Source organism: Natrix helvetica, assembly GCF_964273705.1.
Source record: "Natrix helvetica genome assembly, chromosome: 2".
NCBI classification, from domain to species: domain Eukaryota; kingdom Metazoa; phylum Chordata; class Lepidosauria; order Squamata; family Natricidae; genus Natrix; species Natrix helvetica.
In genome coordinates this window covers 56,917,736-56,935,642 of record NC_138552.1, presented here as the reverse complement: position 1 = coordinate 56,935,642, position 17,907 = coordinate 56,917,736, and the positions used below count along the sequence as shown (strand labels likewise).

General features: G+C 37.0%; 1 protein-coding gene across 2 annotated transcripts; it reads left to right on the top strand.

The window, feature by feature from the left end:
* Positions 1 to 1,398: 1,398 nt before the first annotated feature.
* Positions 1,399 to 17,206, top strand: LOX (lysyl oxidase; the record flags this gene model as incomplete). 2 transcript variants are annotated; one of them, XM_081943365.1, is made up of 7 exons in its annotated part: positions 1,399 to 2,347; positions 3,847 to 3,955; positions 6,874 to 7,011; positions 8,557 to 8,713; positions 11,513 to 11,608; positions 11,689 to 11,804; positions 14,414 to 17,206. In XM_081943365.1, exons 1-7 carry the CDS (start codon positions 1,708 to 1,710, stop codon positions 14,418 to 14,420), a joined length of 1,263 nt encoding a protein of 420 aa, XP_081799491.1. In that variant the 5' UTR covers positions 1,399 to 1,707. The 2 variants fall into 2 exon arrangements, with proteins under 2 accessions (XP_081799491.1, XP_081799492.1); XM_081943366.1 differs by lacking the exon at positions 14,414 to 17,206 and having other exon boundaries at positions 11,689 to 11,808.
* Positions 17,207 to 17,907: the final 701 nt, after the last annotated feature.

Here is a 17,907-nt window from a genome sequence, read left to right as displayed (position 1 = left end):
GTACTCAGTATCATTGATCATGTGATTTAGTCTTCATTGGTATAGGAAGGGAAGCTGAGGCCTTCACCATTTGGCCCTTTTCGCTATTCATTTTTCATCTATAAATTCACAGGAAGAGATCATCAACCTCTTAGGGCAATTTATTCCTTCTATATTGATGAAAGCCAGTAATATATATCCATCTCAGGCTAGATGATGTGGTGGAAATCTTGATCTAGTACCTGCAGGTTGTGTGAGCCTGGACAGTCTAAACTAGTGGTTCCCAATGTGGGTCCTACATCCCATAGGGGGGCAATTTGCTTTTTAATGGGAGCAATTTGAACCTTGTTTAAACCAAATTAATGACCTTTTAGGCTTCCTCCCCATGAGTAGAGTTCACTTTTTGAGTAAAGTAAGAATTATATGTCACAAGGGGGGGGCATCAGGATTTTAGAGATGCTTAGGTGGGGGGTGGCCAAAAAAAGATTGGGAACCACTGGTCTAAACAAACTCAAACTGAATTCCAACAAGATGGAGTTACTCTTGATATAAATATTGTTAATAATAGAAATTATATGTTAATTGGAGTCAAAGAGCATCCATATTTTTTTCTGGGAAAAACAGGTTCATGATTCTGCTTGGAAGAGGTCTAAAGAAATAGAAACTGTTTGAAACTTCTACCCACCACAGCAATATTTCTGATGTGATGTAGTTAGTTCCATGAGAAACACAATTTGACTTACACCTCTTTGCAAAATTCATGTCTTCACGTCTGTCACGAACTTCTTCTGTGACTTCACCCAGGGAAAAACAAAAGTTGGTATGCACAAGTTTATTTGAGGAGGATTTGGGGCCATAATGCAAGGGCATTGCAGGAGAATGTGCAGTTGTTGTTTTTTTCATCCTGCCGCCACCAAGTTTCTTCACCAGAGGTCCAAGTGTGGGAGATGTCCTCGGTGAAAATATTTCCCAGAAAACATGTTTCTTCCTCTCTGACTTTGCTTTCTTGTCTCTCAAGTTGTGGTGGTGATCTAATAGCATTTTTCTCTCTGCATATTTTGGCAGCGCCCCATCTCCTGGCAGACCAAATTGTCTGAGGAAAGTGAAATGCCTGCATATTGTTAACCCTAGTGCGGATTGCAGAAAGAGACTCCTAAATACCCAGAGTGGCACTCGATTGTTGTTTGTCTCCTTGGGCTTCTCCCGACCGAGGGAAATAAGGTTGGGGAAAAAGATGGAAAACCAGAGAGGGAGAGGAACGATCGGGCTTGCACGTTTCCAATGGCATTACGTGAACAAATAGAGAATCCGTCTGCCAGAATGGGCTTGTGTAACTTTGCAAATGTGCCAGAAACTTTGAAATCCCTCATCTCCTCCCCCTTTCCGCCCTTCCTCCAATTCTCTCTCACTCTCTCCCACTGCTTCATTCCAGACTTCAGCGAAAGCGAGGACGAGGCGAAGGCTGCTCCTCCTCCCCAAACCCATCTCGCTGCAAAAGAGAGCGCTGGGAGGAAAAGAAAGAGAGCGAGGGGGAGTCCCTCGCTTTGCGCAAAGTAAGTCGGAGGCCTGCAGCTGGGAAAAGAAAAAGAGGAAAGCCGCCAAGTGCTTCTTTTGACCTAACAGAATAAGAGAGTTGGAAAGGGACATAGGAGCGCGCTCCCCTTCCCCAGTCCTGCAGTGTCGTCGAGTGGAGTTCCCGCTCGCTTGTGAGAGACCCACGCCGTCGCCATGCGCCTCCGGACTCCGCTTCTCCTGGGCCTTGCCCAGCTGCAAGCGTGCTTCTATTGGAGTTGCCTGCTGTGGCTGCCGGCGGACGGGATGCCACCGAGGAATCCACCACCCCCTCCTCCCGCCGTGTGGAGGCAGCGGATTCAATGGGAGAACAACGGGCAGGTGTATCGCCTCCTCAGCGTCGGCTCCCAGTATCAACCCGCGCGGCGTAGGCTCAGCCCGGAGCCCGCGCAAGGCGGCCACGTCTTGCTCCTCAGGGGCAACGACACTGCTCCTCGCAGGGCGCCGGGAACCGCCGCAGGCGGAGGCGCCATGGCCACCCGAAAACCGGAGGCGCAGTACTGGTTCCAAGCCGGCTACGAGCAATCATCCGACAGAAATGGCACGGGCGGGAGCCGAGGCGGAGCGCAAGGGAGCCCCACGGAGAGCGCCACCGCCAGGACCGGCAATGGGACTGGCTTTTCTCTAAGCAATCTCCGGCAGCCGCCCCGTGGAGATGTCATGGTGGGCGACGACCCGTACAACCCCTACAAGTATACGGACGACAACCCTTATTATAACTACCATGACACCTATGAGCGGCCCCGACAGAGAGGCCGCTACCGGCCAGGGTACGGCACCGGCTATTTTCAATACGGTAAGGGCGCGCATTTCAACCAGTCACATCAGTCGGCGGGGCAAGCTTGCCTTGCCTTGCGGTCGCCCGCAGCTTAAAAGGAAGGAGGTGAAGAATTGCGCAGACGCGTCTGTTCTAAGGAAGTTTTTAAATATCCTGCACGCAGATACCGAATTAGCCGTCTGAGTCCGTAACGGTGTCCCTCCAAAAAGCGAGCTCCCACCCCCACCCCCAGATCCAACCCAGCCGCGTGGCAAGTCCCTCCCTTCTCGGCAGCCTGCGGGATTTCACCTCGGCCAGCCCCACATCCGCTGATCACCATCTGGTTCCAAGTCTCCCTCTCGCCCGGTAGTCGGTTGGGATCTTGCGCTAAAATATAAGATGTTGGGAGTAAAGTAATGCAAAACACCAGGATGCTGGGGGCTACGAGGAGAGAGGGGACTCTCATTCTAATAGAGCAGCAACCATTCAGTGGAATTTATAAGTGGGGAAAGGGTTAATTATTAGCAGTGGATCATTTTTTTAGATGGATTCCAGTCTTTTTTGCATATACATTTATTAGAACTTAATCAGCTTGCCCTTGACTTCAGATGTGACTATTCCATGGCAAGAAGAAAGCTTTGTAGATATGCTGGTCAAGGAAAACTTGTATTATTTCAAGGGCTGCTATCAATGGGACAGAACCAAACTTGTAAAGTAGAAATGTAGGTCTCCTAGATAACACACAAATTCAAGATAGGCTGTTGTTGGCTTCATTTTGAGGCTCATGTTTGGTTGTAATTTAGATAATATAGCCTAATTGTCGATCACAAAGGTCGGCAGTTCGAATCCCTAGCGCTGCGTAACAGAGTGAGCTCCCATTACTTGTCCCAACTTCTGCCAACCTAGCACTTCGAAAGCATGTAAAAATGCAAGTAGAAAAATAGGAACCATCTTTGATGGGAAGGTAACGGTGTTCCATGCACCTTTGGCGTTTAGTCATACCGGCCACATGATCATGGAGATGTCTTTGGACAGAGCTGGCCCTTCAGCTTTGAAATGGAGATGAACACTGCCCCCCTAGAGTCGGGAACGACTAGTACATATGTGCGAGGGGAACCTTTACCTTTAGCTTACTGGATGTTCACAGCCTTTTGTTTGAGAATATCTATTGTTACCTTAGACGACAAGCATAATTTATTGTTCTGGACACATTTCTGGTATTTGGCAACTTATTGTTTTCTTCAGCTGGTGGCCTTATGAGGAAAATGCCTTTAAGATACATAAGAAAAATATTTAACAGGATCATGTGGTATAATAGTTCCAATCTGGAAGACACATTGTATTTTAATGTTTCTTTTGATCTTCTGAAAAGTGATTTGTGGTCTTAATAAATGACTGTGTATAGTATAGGGTTCCCATTTGTCACACTATGACTAGAAATTGTAGCTTTGGCTGCCTTTTTCAAGACTAAAATTTGTAGATGTTTTCTGGGTCTGATCTATTTTGTGTATATTTGTGTGTGATTTGATGCACTGCAGGGTTGCCAGATTTAGTGCCAGATCCTTATTACATCCAAGCAGCCACTTATGTCCAAAAGACGTCCATGTACAACCTGAGGTGTGCTGCTGAAGAGAATTGTCTAGCTAGGTAAGTACAGGGGTGGCTTTGATTTCATATCCTCATTTAATACCTGTTGGATGGAAAGATTATTGAATAAATTGCAGGCTTTCCCTCAAGATTTTGGGGGAGTAAAACTCCCAGTACCTCAATCTTTCCCCATGTTGACTAACTATTACTCACTTACTCATATTACTATTCTAGTAATCCATATATATTTGGAGAACACTAGAGTGAAGAAGGCCAAACTATAGAATACAGGTTTATAAAAGAATTAACTTTCTGAGGCACATATTGTTTGATCATTATCGTTTTGTGCCCAGGATACATTATCAAAGCTTTTGAATTGCACTGGTAACTTAACAAGAGGGAAATAGACATGATTTCAGTAGAATTTAAGCAGTGGAGAAAATTCCTTTACTATTCCAATTCATAAAACATGCTGTTTTTATTAATGTCTGCTGAAAGCTTGATGACCAAGCTACATAAGGTTTCCATGCTTTGATTGTTTAGGAATTATTTTCTTACCAAGATCTGTTTTTTATTAACCCAGATCTTTATTAATTTTTGAAAAGAAGGCCTTTATTGAGCACATTGCTTTGTACACAGCAGAAGAAAGTAATTTTTAAATTGCTGTTTGATTATTGTAATTTGCACTTATTTATCAGCTATCTCCCTACTCTAATCTGTTTTTAACTCATTGCTTTTCAGCATTTAGATTAATCGATAATCAGATACCAAATAACAATCTGTGCAGTTCATTTCATAATGAACCTGTGATCGAATGCATACATGTGGAAGTAAGTTACATTAAATGCAGTGGGGCTTTCATAAACATGCATTAGGATAAAGCTATGATAATACATGATATTAGGAATCAACAAAGCTCTCAGAAGTCCTTCAGACCGAAGCACCTCTTAGGAATGAAGGTAAATATATGTATCACAGAATAAAGTTGCAGGATGCAATCTAAGTCGGTCCCCAGGACCGACTTACTCTTCCAAGTTGATAAGGGACTATTGAGTTCCCAGGCTTCAATCATTTCACTGGCTATTTTTGTCCCTGTTCACCTGATATTCATAGTAGCTATGAAATTAAATACATGTCCTTGCTCACTGCAGTGTGAGGCTACCAATGAGTTCAGGTCTCGTTGGTAGCCTCACATCATAATGAACAATGAACATTCAATTTCACAGGTACAATGATTATTGGGTGAGCAGGTACAAAAATAGCCAAAGAAATGATTGAAGCCTGAGAAATAGGTCCCTTGTCAGTCAATAGAAGTGCTGATCTACCACCAGCCTATCAGGTATAAAAGAGTCCAGGGTGCAGTGGCACAGAGAAACAAAAATGACTTAATAGACAGACATAAACACCCCAATTATGTAAAAGCTACGCATAATCAGGAATACAATGCATAGGACACCGCAGTATACATATTCTGGAGAGAAAGAACTATCTTGATGACAGGCTCCAGCAGGAGCCCAAAAGCTTGGAAGAATGTTTGGTCCCAGTGGCCAACATAGATTGGATCCTGCAAAGCACATCTCTCTGAAACTTAAAAGTAGTTGTGCCCTATACAAGGTTTGTGCTGCTAGTTTGAAAACTGTGTCTAGTTGTTTGCCCTTTAATCTGCAGACACACAACTGGTAGCAAAGGTAATGTGTCTGTAGATAGCTACAGTTCCTAGACACATATGAGAAACACCAAGGACAGATTCCAAAGGAGACAACAAGGTTTGAAAAGTTGTCACTGCTTAACCGCTAAAAAGCTTTAATTTGTGAAGCACTGCTTTTGAATCCTTTGCACAGGCTTAATAATAGACAGGCAGATGGACAGAAAAGAGATATTTGAAATTAAGCCCAATTGAACTGAATAAGACTTGCTTCCAATAAAGAAGTTGCAATCTATAGATTTTTATAACTAAAACTAATTCCAAGCGACGTTAGTCTCAATTTGATTAATAGTATATTTGAGGCAGGCACTTTTTCTTGGATATAATTGTAAATCTATATGGATTTTATTTTTAATGGGAATGGAATTAAACTGCAGATGAAACTAGGTATATCATACGATTCAGCTATATTTTTCTGTTTTTCTTTTAATTAGAAAAATTATTGACAAAACAAATGAATTCTGCTGAAATTGATGGAGAAGAAAAAAGTGAAGGATCATGGGGGAGGAGGGGTGTCAACAACAGAAATTATAGGAAGAAACAAATCTGTAGAAAAATTGGACTGGTTGCCTAATCTCTTCTTAAAAACCTTCAGTATTGGAGCAATCACAAGTTCTGGAGGCATAACTGTAAGGAATTTTTTCCTTAGTTCTTAATTCCATAATTTCTGAAAGAAACAGAAATCCAGAGTTGCTCAATGACTTTATTCAAAGGAAGAAAATTAGAAAAAAAAAGTCTTCAAAAGAGTCTGTCCACCATAGCATTTGGCTGTGTTTTATGTCGAATTAAATAAAAATGGAAATATTTTATGGTCTTAACTTTATTTTTGAAATTATGAATACTGATATCGAAGAGGTTGTTATACTGCTGAGAGTAGTTCCACGTTTCCTGTAAATGAAAGTCTGATTCAACTAAAAAAATATCCATGTCTTTGTTATCTAGAAAGCATGAGAAACATCAATTAAATTGCACAATATTTTTCTAACGTAGACATTCCATAAAAATTGTTTAGCAGCTTTAGACTCTTAAAAACAGTGGATTTTCCCTGGGTTGAATCCTTGTCAGTCATGCTTAAGGTGGACCATTGCAATTAATGGGATTTATGTTAGTCCTGATTAACTTAACTCCCTGTTGTTTTCACTGATGAAAGCTGCATTAAACCTGATGAATTCCAAGAGGATGTATTCAATTATATAACAATATAAATGTGACATTTTAAACTAAGATCTACTTGTTAAACAATTTCATTCTTTTCATATGCATATTCTTGCAGCTCAGCTTACAGATCAGATGTTAGAGACTATGATAACCGAGTACTTCTGAGATTTCCACAGAGAGTGAAAAATCAAGGTACATCAGATTTCTTACCAAGCCGACCACGATACTCATGGGAATGGCACAGCTGTCATCAGTGAGTGAAGTGTTCAATATGGCACTTTTAAATTATGTTCATTTCTTATTTACTGCTTTTGTCTGTTCCACTCTTTTTGTTGCTGTTGTGTGGAAAACATCAAAATAATTTCCCTACGTATCACTTGTTGGGCAGCTCCTTTTGTCTTTTCCTGGGTTGTACTGTGTAAATTCAGGAAATTCCGAAGAAATTGTCAATAGATTGGAATGATAGCTCACTTATCTTCTCTGAATAACCATTTTCCTTTGATTTATAGCTCAATAAAGGAGTATTTTAGATTTCAAAATGAATTGCTGAGTTTAATATATAAATGGTGCATAAGTTGGGCATAAAAATGACAATACTAGAATACTAAAAATAAGTGTGTGGCACCAATCATCTTAATTTAATGTTTGCATAAACTTTAATACTAACTAAATTTAATTGAAAAGAAAGGATAAATTACATTTAAATATTATAATGGAGGCATTACTGGATAAAGATATCTAATGTGGAGTCCTTTTCCTTCTGTGTAAATATTAATTATCTGCATGTAAAAATACTGCAAAGATAACGGTTAACTTTATTTTTTATTATGAAAACACTAGCAAAAATCGGAATATAGCTTTTAAGCCTTACCAGTTGGCAGTCTTTGTGACCTTAGATCATAAAAGTGACATTCATTTTGAAGTGTGTTTGATTTCATTTTCTATTCAATATCTCAGTGTTCTCAAACCAGATGCTTTTTAAATACACCAGAACTAGTGAAAATTTCCAACCAGAGTAAGGAGAAAATATGTGGCCTGGGATTTCTAGATTTACAATTCCAAAATGCCTATGAGAAATCTGGTTAAGAGAATCTGAGATTTGGGCCATCACACCTGGGCTGCAAAAATCCAGGTGACAAAGGCCAGTAAAAATATATTGCTAACCAGGTTTTTTCAGCTTAATGTAATAGCCATAAACAACAATAACATAATTAATAGAAAATGGTGGACACACTTCCACCAGACTATTGTTGATCTATAAAATGACAATAGGACTGCAGAATGCAAACAAACAAGCAAGCTATCTGCATATATGCAGAACTAGAAGATGACTTAAGACCTTAATTTTAATTTATTTTGCATATTTCACTAAGTCCATTTAAAAAAAGTAAACATTTCATAAAGAGAAGGATCTTGACTTTATGAGAGTAACACAAATATTTTTTATCAGATACATTGTTAAAACCAGACTAATAGTGTATGAATCTACCTCCATATTTAACCCCTTACTTAATCTAATAGGAAATTTGGAAATTGCAGTTGCCTATTGTTTTGTTTTTAAGCAAACAACATATAACAACGTTCTTAAAAGCTATTTTTTATTATAATCATTGGAATTATAATATATAGACAGTATCACTGGGCTTCAGAGTATTTGCCTAATAGAACTGAATACTGCGATATTTAAAATTTGGGAAAATATGATTTTCCTTGTTGGCTTGTTGGCCCAAATTATTATTAAGATGTTGATTCCTGGTATAATAAGTTAAAGTAACTTTGACTATTAATTTACTAACAGACATTACCATAGCATGGATGAATTCAGTCATTATGACTTACTTGAAGCAAGCTCACACAGTAGAGTAGCTGAAGGACACAAAGCAAGCTTTTGTCTTGAAGACACATCTTGTGACTATGGATACTATAGGCGATTTGCGTGTACAGCCCATACACAGGTAATGTATAATCATTAATACTACAATTTTTTAGATATAATTTAGATTAGTATCAGGTATCAATTTCTACTCACTATGAAACTTCGCATTACAAAGAACTATATCATGGACAGTTTAATACCTTTTGAGTTAGTTTTAAAGTGCTTAATCTACCAGAAAATAGTTAAGAAATAGAATGAATGAAAACTGATGTTTCTTTTAGAAATGGTGAGTAACATCTTTCTAATCTATTGCCAGGTAGAATAGTGTAAAATAGAATAATCCTCACTTTGTGACTAGTACTTTTATGACTGAAATTATGGCAGCCAAGAAATTTGTGCTTGATGGGCTGTAAATCACCCCGGCCGTCATGAATGGTTGCGCTGTTGCCCCCAGGATCACATGAGTATATGTTGGGTGGGTCAGCTTTATGATTGGCCACAACATTCTGCAGTCACATAACTGGGATTCACAACATTATTTGCTGGTTTCTGACGGTTTCCAGCAAAAATCTCCTATTAAGATGAATGAGTTAACAATTGGCTACCAGGTACATTTGCTTTATGACCACTGTATTTGCTGAACAATGTCCACAAAAAAGGCTGGGAAACTATTTCTACTCATGAGTGCCCCAACGTATGACTACAATGATTTACGACCATCATTCCAGGCTTAATTATAGTAATACAGTAAGTCAGGGACTACCAGTATCCTTAATAGAATAGTACAAAGAATGCTATCCATGAAGAGTTGCTCTGGGAATCTTAGTGTAAGTTTTCTTAAAAATGAGCAACAGTTCCGGATAATCTTCCCTCAGAATAAAGAATGAAAATAAAAATCATAGGACTGCATAATTACTTAGCTGAGTGGTTTTCAACATCGGCAACTTAAGATGGGTGAACTTCAACTCCCAGAAGTCCCCAACCAGCATCAAAGTTCCTGAAATTCAGAAACACTGACTTAGCTGGTAGACAGAGATAGTTGATGATGGATGAAAGAAGTTCATTCAGAGGTGGGTTGCTCCCAGTTCAGCCGATCTCTTAGGCCGTTGACGGCATGTTTCTGCACACACGCAGAACAATATTTAGTCGACTGTGCATGCACCAGCAACGCACGGCCGGCACGCACGTACAGTGAACCAATACCGAGCGGTATGGGAACCCACCCCCGAGTGCATTGTACTCTGCACAAGAGCAGCTTTCTTTGTTTTTGCAATTTGTTTTAAGCAGCTCAATTTTTTGAAACTTCCACATAAGCCTGAAAAAAAGATGTGGATGTTAAGAATTGCTTTAATTTTAATGAGTAGAATTGCTAATATGAACTTCAAGTTTGTAATAGTTTGCTCACTTCCCTTGGTGCATTGACTTAAAGAAAATATCAACATTATCATCAGCTTAGGCTTGTATCCTTCTTCCCTTAGTATTATGAGTTATTTACTTACAGTATATACTCAATACTATCTTGCAATGTTTCATGAACAGTATTTTTATTAAGTATTAATTTAAATAATCAAATAATAATATATAACATACTACAAATATTATAGGACCAGTTTGGTGTAGAGATGAAAGCATTACGCTAGATACCAGGAGACAATGAATTCTCGTTCTGCCTTAGGCACAAAGCCAGTCATAAACTGATCTTGGGCCAGTCACTTAATCTCAGTCCTAGGAGGTAAGCAATGGCAAACCACTTCTAAAATCTTGCCAAGAAAACTGTTAAGGGGCTGAATGGAAGAAACAGCAAAGACCATCTTCTTATATCATTTACATAAAACCAGATCTATATTTGCAAAAATCTAACTTAAAAGTAACAACATTAATAGTGAAGGTAATAGACCATAGTTGAAATCTTGATTCAGATTTCTTATGTTAGGGTCCTTTTCAGGTGAAAATTACTTACATTCTCTCTTCTTTTATTTTGACTTGCTATAGACTTATCTTCCTGTTCCTACATACATTTTTCAGCAGCATTACTTCAGTGTTCTCATAGCTGATAGAACTGTATTGCATCATAATAAATTGCAACAATATCCTTGACTATCTTTTGATTGACACTGCTTACAAGCATATTACATCTGAATGCAACCAACAATATTTAGTCTCTACAGCATGTATCTCACAATTACAACTAAGTGAACCAATTGTATCAAGCCTTAAATATAGTACCATACTTGGAATTTTTAAAAAGAATTTATCTTCATCTTATTTTAAGATGATCATTTTAATAGCTTCATTTTATGAAGCATTTTCCTCAGCAATTCCTGAAGACTGCAGTCTGATTCCAAATCTAAAAAATATATTCAGCTGCCAGCATTCAATATACCCATGACCTTCCTTTCCGTAGCCAAGACTGTTCTTGCCAAGTGACACAAAGTCTGTGACTAAACATTATACTTTCCCTAGAACCAGTCAAGATATCACTTAGAATAATTTCATGGTAGAGAAAGGGATGGACCTTGTAAATTGGAAATTGTGAAGACCATATAGGTAGCTTAAACGGAGCTATCCATTCCGGGTATTCAAGCAGGATAGCAGTTAGAGGACAGCACATAAACATCTGTTTTACTAGCTTATTCCAATGGATGTCACTGTTTGCTTTTAGACCAGCTATGGGGAAGTATTAGACTTTAAATACTTCAAGAAGAAAAATCTGCCAGTATTTGAAGACTGTTAAAGGCTCCAGATATTGCAAAAATAGACCAATAATCTTTACAGATAAAAGTGACTATTTCTTTATGCTATGAGTAATATATGCTTATTATACTGTATTTTTAAATGGTTATCTCAATTTTTTAAAAAATCAGCATTACATTTCTAGGGGCTGAGTCCTGGTTGTTACGATACCTACAACGCTGATATAGACTGCCAGTGGATTGATATTACAGATGTTAAACCTGGAAATTACATTTTAAAGGTAATCACATTTCATTAATTAGAAAACCCAAACATATTTAGTATTATATGAAACCTGTAAAGTGTGTATTTCTTTTGTAGGTTAGCGTCAACCCTAGTTACTTGGTACCGGAATCAGACTATTCCAACAACATTGTACGTTGTGATATCCGTTACACAGGCAATCATGCATATGCCTCTGGGTGTTCAATTTCCCCGTAAGTTCCTTTTTGTTTCTCTCTAGTATTTTGCAGTAGTGCTAGCAAAATGTAGCATGACGTAGAAGTGCGTTGTAATGACAGGAAGTATGTAAAGTACTTTTTTAATGAAATTGTCAGATACAATGTTCAACTAAAGTTATGTGCTTTACTTCTATAACAGATTTATGTACTTTTTCCTTCCATTCTATGGCTACTCTTTTAAGTAGAATTCTACATTGAACTTAATATAAATTTTCACACAACCAGGAGCCTAATATTTTTGAGCTAGCTATGGTTCAAATTATCCTTCCTTAACAATTGCTTTAGAAAATACTTTGCAATAAAAAATTATTACTCGGAAAAAAATAGAAAATACTTTGCAAATTAAATTGTCATGTAGTTCTGGGGGATGCCAGGTTGGAAACAACAACTTTCTAGCCAAAGCCTCCCCTCGTCCACAAAAGTTCGTATGATTGGAAACTACACTCATTTTAAAAGTAAAATGTTTATTGTCCCCAATAAGGTAGAAGTTGTTTTAGGAAGGGGCTTAAAGGCATGGCGTATTGAGGTTATACAGCATTGTGAGATAACTTATGAAGGAAACGTATCTGCTTTAAGGGATATGACTTGGATTGAACCTGGTGAACTAGATGTTACTTTCTGGGCCCCTACATGTTTTGGAGTATTATGCGGTGTTATTGTGATTTCACACATCTGGAACTGGGCCTATGTCTGCCTGTATTTTATACTTGTTTTGGTTTCATGTTAGATCCATTCCATTATAAAAATGAAATTGCCAAACTTTCATTTGTTTTTTCATAAATTTGTCTTAATTGAGTGGCCTAGAATGAACCTAGAGTAATGCCAGACTCGATTTTGTTTGCCAAAGCATAATACTCAAATTGGATTGTTTGTGAAATGTAGAAATCCTGTTTTGAATCTTTAAAGGGATTGGTACTTTCCTACTGCTGCATGAATTTTACAAACAGCTGCTTTTATTTCTAGCTCCCACTGACAAATCCCTTAAGAGTAGCATATCTATTAAAAAATATAGATCATTGTCCCAATTATGACCTGCTTTAACTTCCCCACTCAAAATCATGTAATTATACATCTTATAGAACACCCATGTAGTTTAGTATTTTCCATTTTCCAATATGCCTACATCTAAAAACTTAGTATTGTTTCTGTGTGAATATTTAAGTAGCTGCCTAAGCATGGCATTTGCACTTCTCATATTTACTATTAATCTTTCAGTAACTAAGATGATTTATAATAATGTAACTTTTGCTTTAATATCTCCAGAGCTAATTTCTATATTGCTTCCCTTTAATCTTTAATTTGCATTCAATAATTTAGCATTTGGCACCTGTCAATATTGCTGCTACATGCTATTTATCAAATAACAAATTGAAAAAAAAATATCACTATTTGTTTGAAGGCAGTGGTTGGTTTACAGAACCAATGGAGGGACCATCCTTTTTTTGCAGCAGCCCCCGTTAATGCCTGTAAATGTCACCAGTTCTATTAGCATAACTGAGAATTTGACATTTTTGAAATCTCAAAATTTAAGTTTAAATGCTGTAAATTATTTTAAAAGAAGCTAAATTTCTTTTAGAATCAGATTTTTTTTAAAAATGGAAAGAGCAAATGACTTCTCAGACTACTTAGATTAGTTACCAAAGATTTACATAAATGGATATTAAATATGGGAAAAGCATTCAAAAGTGCTTGGTGAAGCACATTAGCACAAACTTAGAAGTGTTTAAATAGCTGCATTCTTTAGGTTTGTTTCAATTTCAAAGGCTGCCCGTCTGCTGTTGTTCCAAGCAGAATGTACAGGTAGCCCTCTTCAAAGTTACAACAGGTCTGAAAAAGTGACTTATGACCATTTTTCACACTTATGGCCATTGCAGCATCCTCACGGTGAAGCGATCAAAATTCTGATGCTTAGCAACTGACTCATAGCCAGATTCACTCAACAACTGTGATACTAATTTAACAAGTGCAGTCATTCACTTAACAACTGTGGCAAGCAAGGTTGTAAAATGGGGAAAAACTCATTTAATGTCTTACTTAGCAACAGAAATGTTGGGCTCAATTGTGATTGTAAGTTGAGGACTATCTGTATATGGATCCACAGATGAGCAAGGATAGCCTTTAAAGCAGCTCTGAAAGGCTCCTAAAAGATGCTACTACATTACTACTCCTTGCTTTTAGGAAGGACGTTTCATTTGTGCCAATGCAAATAGTGAACCATCTGTTTAGTGCTTCTGTCTGCAGTGTTCATAAAAACAATTTAAGCAAAAGACAATTATCTAACAAGGGTAGGCAAATTAACTGAAATCCAATTCAGATTAATAATCCAGTTTGAATTTTTGAGTTAACTCATCAGTTTTAATTGGAATAATGTGTACATAATCAGAATCATTTGAACCTTCAGATTGAATTGTCTTGATTAAAGAAATTCTGATGACTCAATCAAATCTCATTCAAATTGAATTTCTATACTGGAATTTACCACATTCCTAATAGCTAAAAATAGTTATTGCATTTTTAAAATTGTTATTTGTAATTTTCTGTGCAGCATTCTGTTCCTAATAATAAACTTTTTTTTCCCCCTGTAGATACTAGGATGAAAGAAAATTGGTTTACTGATACCCAAGGTTTGGAGATGCAATTATTTTATAAACAGAATAGGATGTAAACACTTTTGAAAAATGAGAAGAAGGACCAGAATATATACAAAGAATTTTAATCTGACTCTGAAGCATTGAGAACTTCTTCAAAATGAAACACTTGTTTGATTCAGCTATTCAGCTTTTGAAGCCAGTGAGACAATGGTACTCTATAGAAAGAATAATGAATTCTAAAGGAAGTTAACTTACTTCTATAAATATCTTTTCCATTGACTACTGGAAATCAGTATAATATTTGAAAGTGCTTTTTAGAAATATAAAGGGTGCTAGCATAGGCAGATATCCAAAGAGCTGCTTTCAATTCCATTGCATGGTTGAGGCACGTCTAATGAGAGTTTACAGTTTAAACTGTAGGCCCATTGCTTCCTAGTATCATGAAAGTCTTCTAACATCTTTTTGCAATATTTTTTGTTACCAACAGTCAATGATACTAGTGTCCAAATCCTCTGGGATTATAGAGTAATTTTATAGTTCTTTGATATGCAGTCGTGTAATACTGATTGTGAGGAGTATAGAAAAGAACTCTAGTTGTGGAACAAATTGGTAGGGAAGATGAAGTTTCCATAAATACCAAAGCTTCATTTTTTTGTCTAATAGATACAAAAGTAGTAGGCTTCATTAAAGGACAGATATATGCTTAAAATCCAATTGCATATAAAATGATTCTATTTTTAAAACATTCGCAGGCAAATAACTTTAAACCAAAAAGTATATCAGTATTTTAATACATTACTTAGAATATTAAAACACAGATTTCCCTATTTCCAGTGCTGCCTGCAGACTGCTTTGCATTTTCTCCCTTCCCCCCTTCCCTCAACTGGAAAGAGTTTCAATTACAGATGTTGGAAATATTTTGAATTACAGATGTTTAGAAACCACTTCCCATGAATTGGACGTGGATACAAGATTGAAAATGATATATGCTCACCAGAAAAAAAAAGGCTGAGCTCATAAGCTTGATGCTTTATGTTGTGTTCCATTATAAAATCTACTGTTTCTAGCTACATGGGGTGGAAAAAAATATTCAGGTGAAATCATAAAATGAGCCTTACCCAGATTTGTCTCTGTACCTCATGAACATACAAGAAAACATTCTTTTAAATGTTCATTTAGGAAATCAAAATGAATTATTTTATACATACACAAAAGCACAGATGTGCTCATATGAACATATACTCAATCACTTGCATCAGCAGGTATTATACAAACTTGGAAATAAAGTTGTAGTTCAAATTTCTACTTGGGATATTACATGGACCAAACCAAATTTGAACCAAAGTTAATTTTACTAAGGAATAGTAGTTCAACATACTGTTAAGATTGAATTTTTCCTCAAAATAGATATATAAATCCTCGTTCATTGAATCATCTTGACATAGAATTCTTAAATTATGATATACATGCTATTATTTGACATGTAACATTTGGAATATATGAAATAATTTTTTGTGGAAAGTTTTTATAGTCTGAATCTGAAATATTTGGGTGCTTTTTAAGTTTCATTTTCCAGTTGTCTGTGATGAGGTTCCCTTTCATTCTAGAGCAAATTTCCCAAAATCTGTTCTGGAACACCTATGACTGCATTGTAAAAAAAATAGCAATTTACTATCATCCAATGAGCACTATAATTTGTTCCATCCATTTAGATTAAACATTTATTCTATCATTCAAGCAATGTGCCCACAAATCTGTGGACAAAATCGCAGGACTGGACCCTTCCTATCCACTTGTCCAGGCCTCCTTATCTTTTTGATGGATGTTGAACTGCCAGTCCTGATCATATTCTCAATCATACATTAACATATGTTGCACTATTATGTCAACCACTTGAAATGTTTATACCTAAGCTCCAATTAAAAGAAAAACCCAGACTTTTGTAGCAAGGAACTGTAACTGGTATTGTGACACCAGTAACTACTTAGAGGACACTCCCTCAGGAAAGTTGCTGATCTTTTTTCTCTAGTAATGTAAGAGATAGTTGGCCTGACAATTGAGTAACTTTACAATATAGGATCACAATGTATAAGATGCATTTTTCTTATGATAAAACCATATTTTTGTGTCTAAACATAAGAATACCTATTTATTTTGTGAACAGAAGGTCTGTGTTGTATCCAGAAAAAGGCCTGAATAGAAAAGGATACTATTTTGTGAAGGATGCTGGGATTTAAGAATTTTTGTTCACCCTAAAATATGAAGTAGAATTCCTAAATCATAAGGAATATCTCTTTATCAACTTGGCCACTCAACTGGAAGAAACGTTGAATGTGGCAAAGCTCACAGGAGTGTTACACAATGTGAAGTTGACACATCTATGTGACTTTTACTTTTTTTAAAAAAAAACTTTGCTATGCCAAATACATCATGGTGCACTACATTAAAATATTTTTTAACAACGAGCTAATAATGGAAATTTCTATACATTCCTATCATTTCAAGCTGGATATAACTGAGGTAATATGCTCATTTCATCAAAAGTGGTCTATCCTGTGCTTTTCAACACCACAGATATTCACATTCTACAAATTACAAAGGTGCTTATATATTTAACTTGAACTGAACAAAGTAAAATTCCCAAGAATTTTAAAATCTAAACATCTTTCTATGTAGTAATTTATAATTAATCATACACTAACATTGTATTCTTCACAGAACTTCCATATTCTTGTACTGTTTGCAAATTTATGTGAAAATGACAAATAAAAATGTTTCAAATGCTCAGTCTCCTCTAGGTTCAACCAAAATGTAGTCTAGACCTTTAATAAATTAAATCTTTATGTCTTTGATCTGGCATTACTTTATGAAGAGTCATCTCAAATCTCATCCAGAAGTTTCATGTAGATATTACAGAATAGGGAAAGTATATTGAACTGTGAGGAATTCCACAAAGAAGAGTCTCTGGGATAAATTTTCCATTGCCATAAATTCTGGTTGGGACCATTCTTAATCACCTGATACCATAATACTGAAAGCCACTGAGAGGTCAAAAATAATATGGATGGACACAACTTCCCCATCCTTCTACCAGAGGTTATTTACAATTGTGAGCAATTCTGTCTCAGTCCTATACCTAAGCCTGCAACCTGTGATAGCGGTTCAGATAATTTGCAGCACAACTACCTTCTCAATAGGAGAGAGGATGAAGGTTACCCAATATAGTCAGGTCTAGCAAGGTTATTTTGGGGAGCGAGAGGACCACCTCATTTTTCAGTGCTTGTGGGACCACCCCCTAGATCCAACTACATGTCTATTAACCCATAATGATCTCTAGAGCCCAACTTGAGAGGCAGGATGCAGTGGAGACAGTGCCTCTGAAAGCCACCAGAGTATTCGAGATAACCATAGCTATTTTACTACCAATTCTAGAATTCTTCATTTATACCACACCAATTTAGTATTGTGTAGCAGCAGCAGCCGCCAAA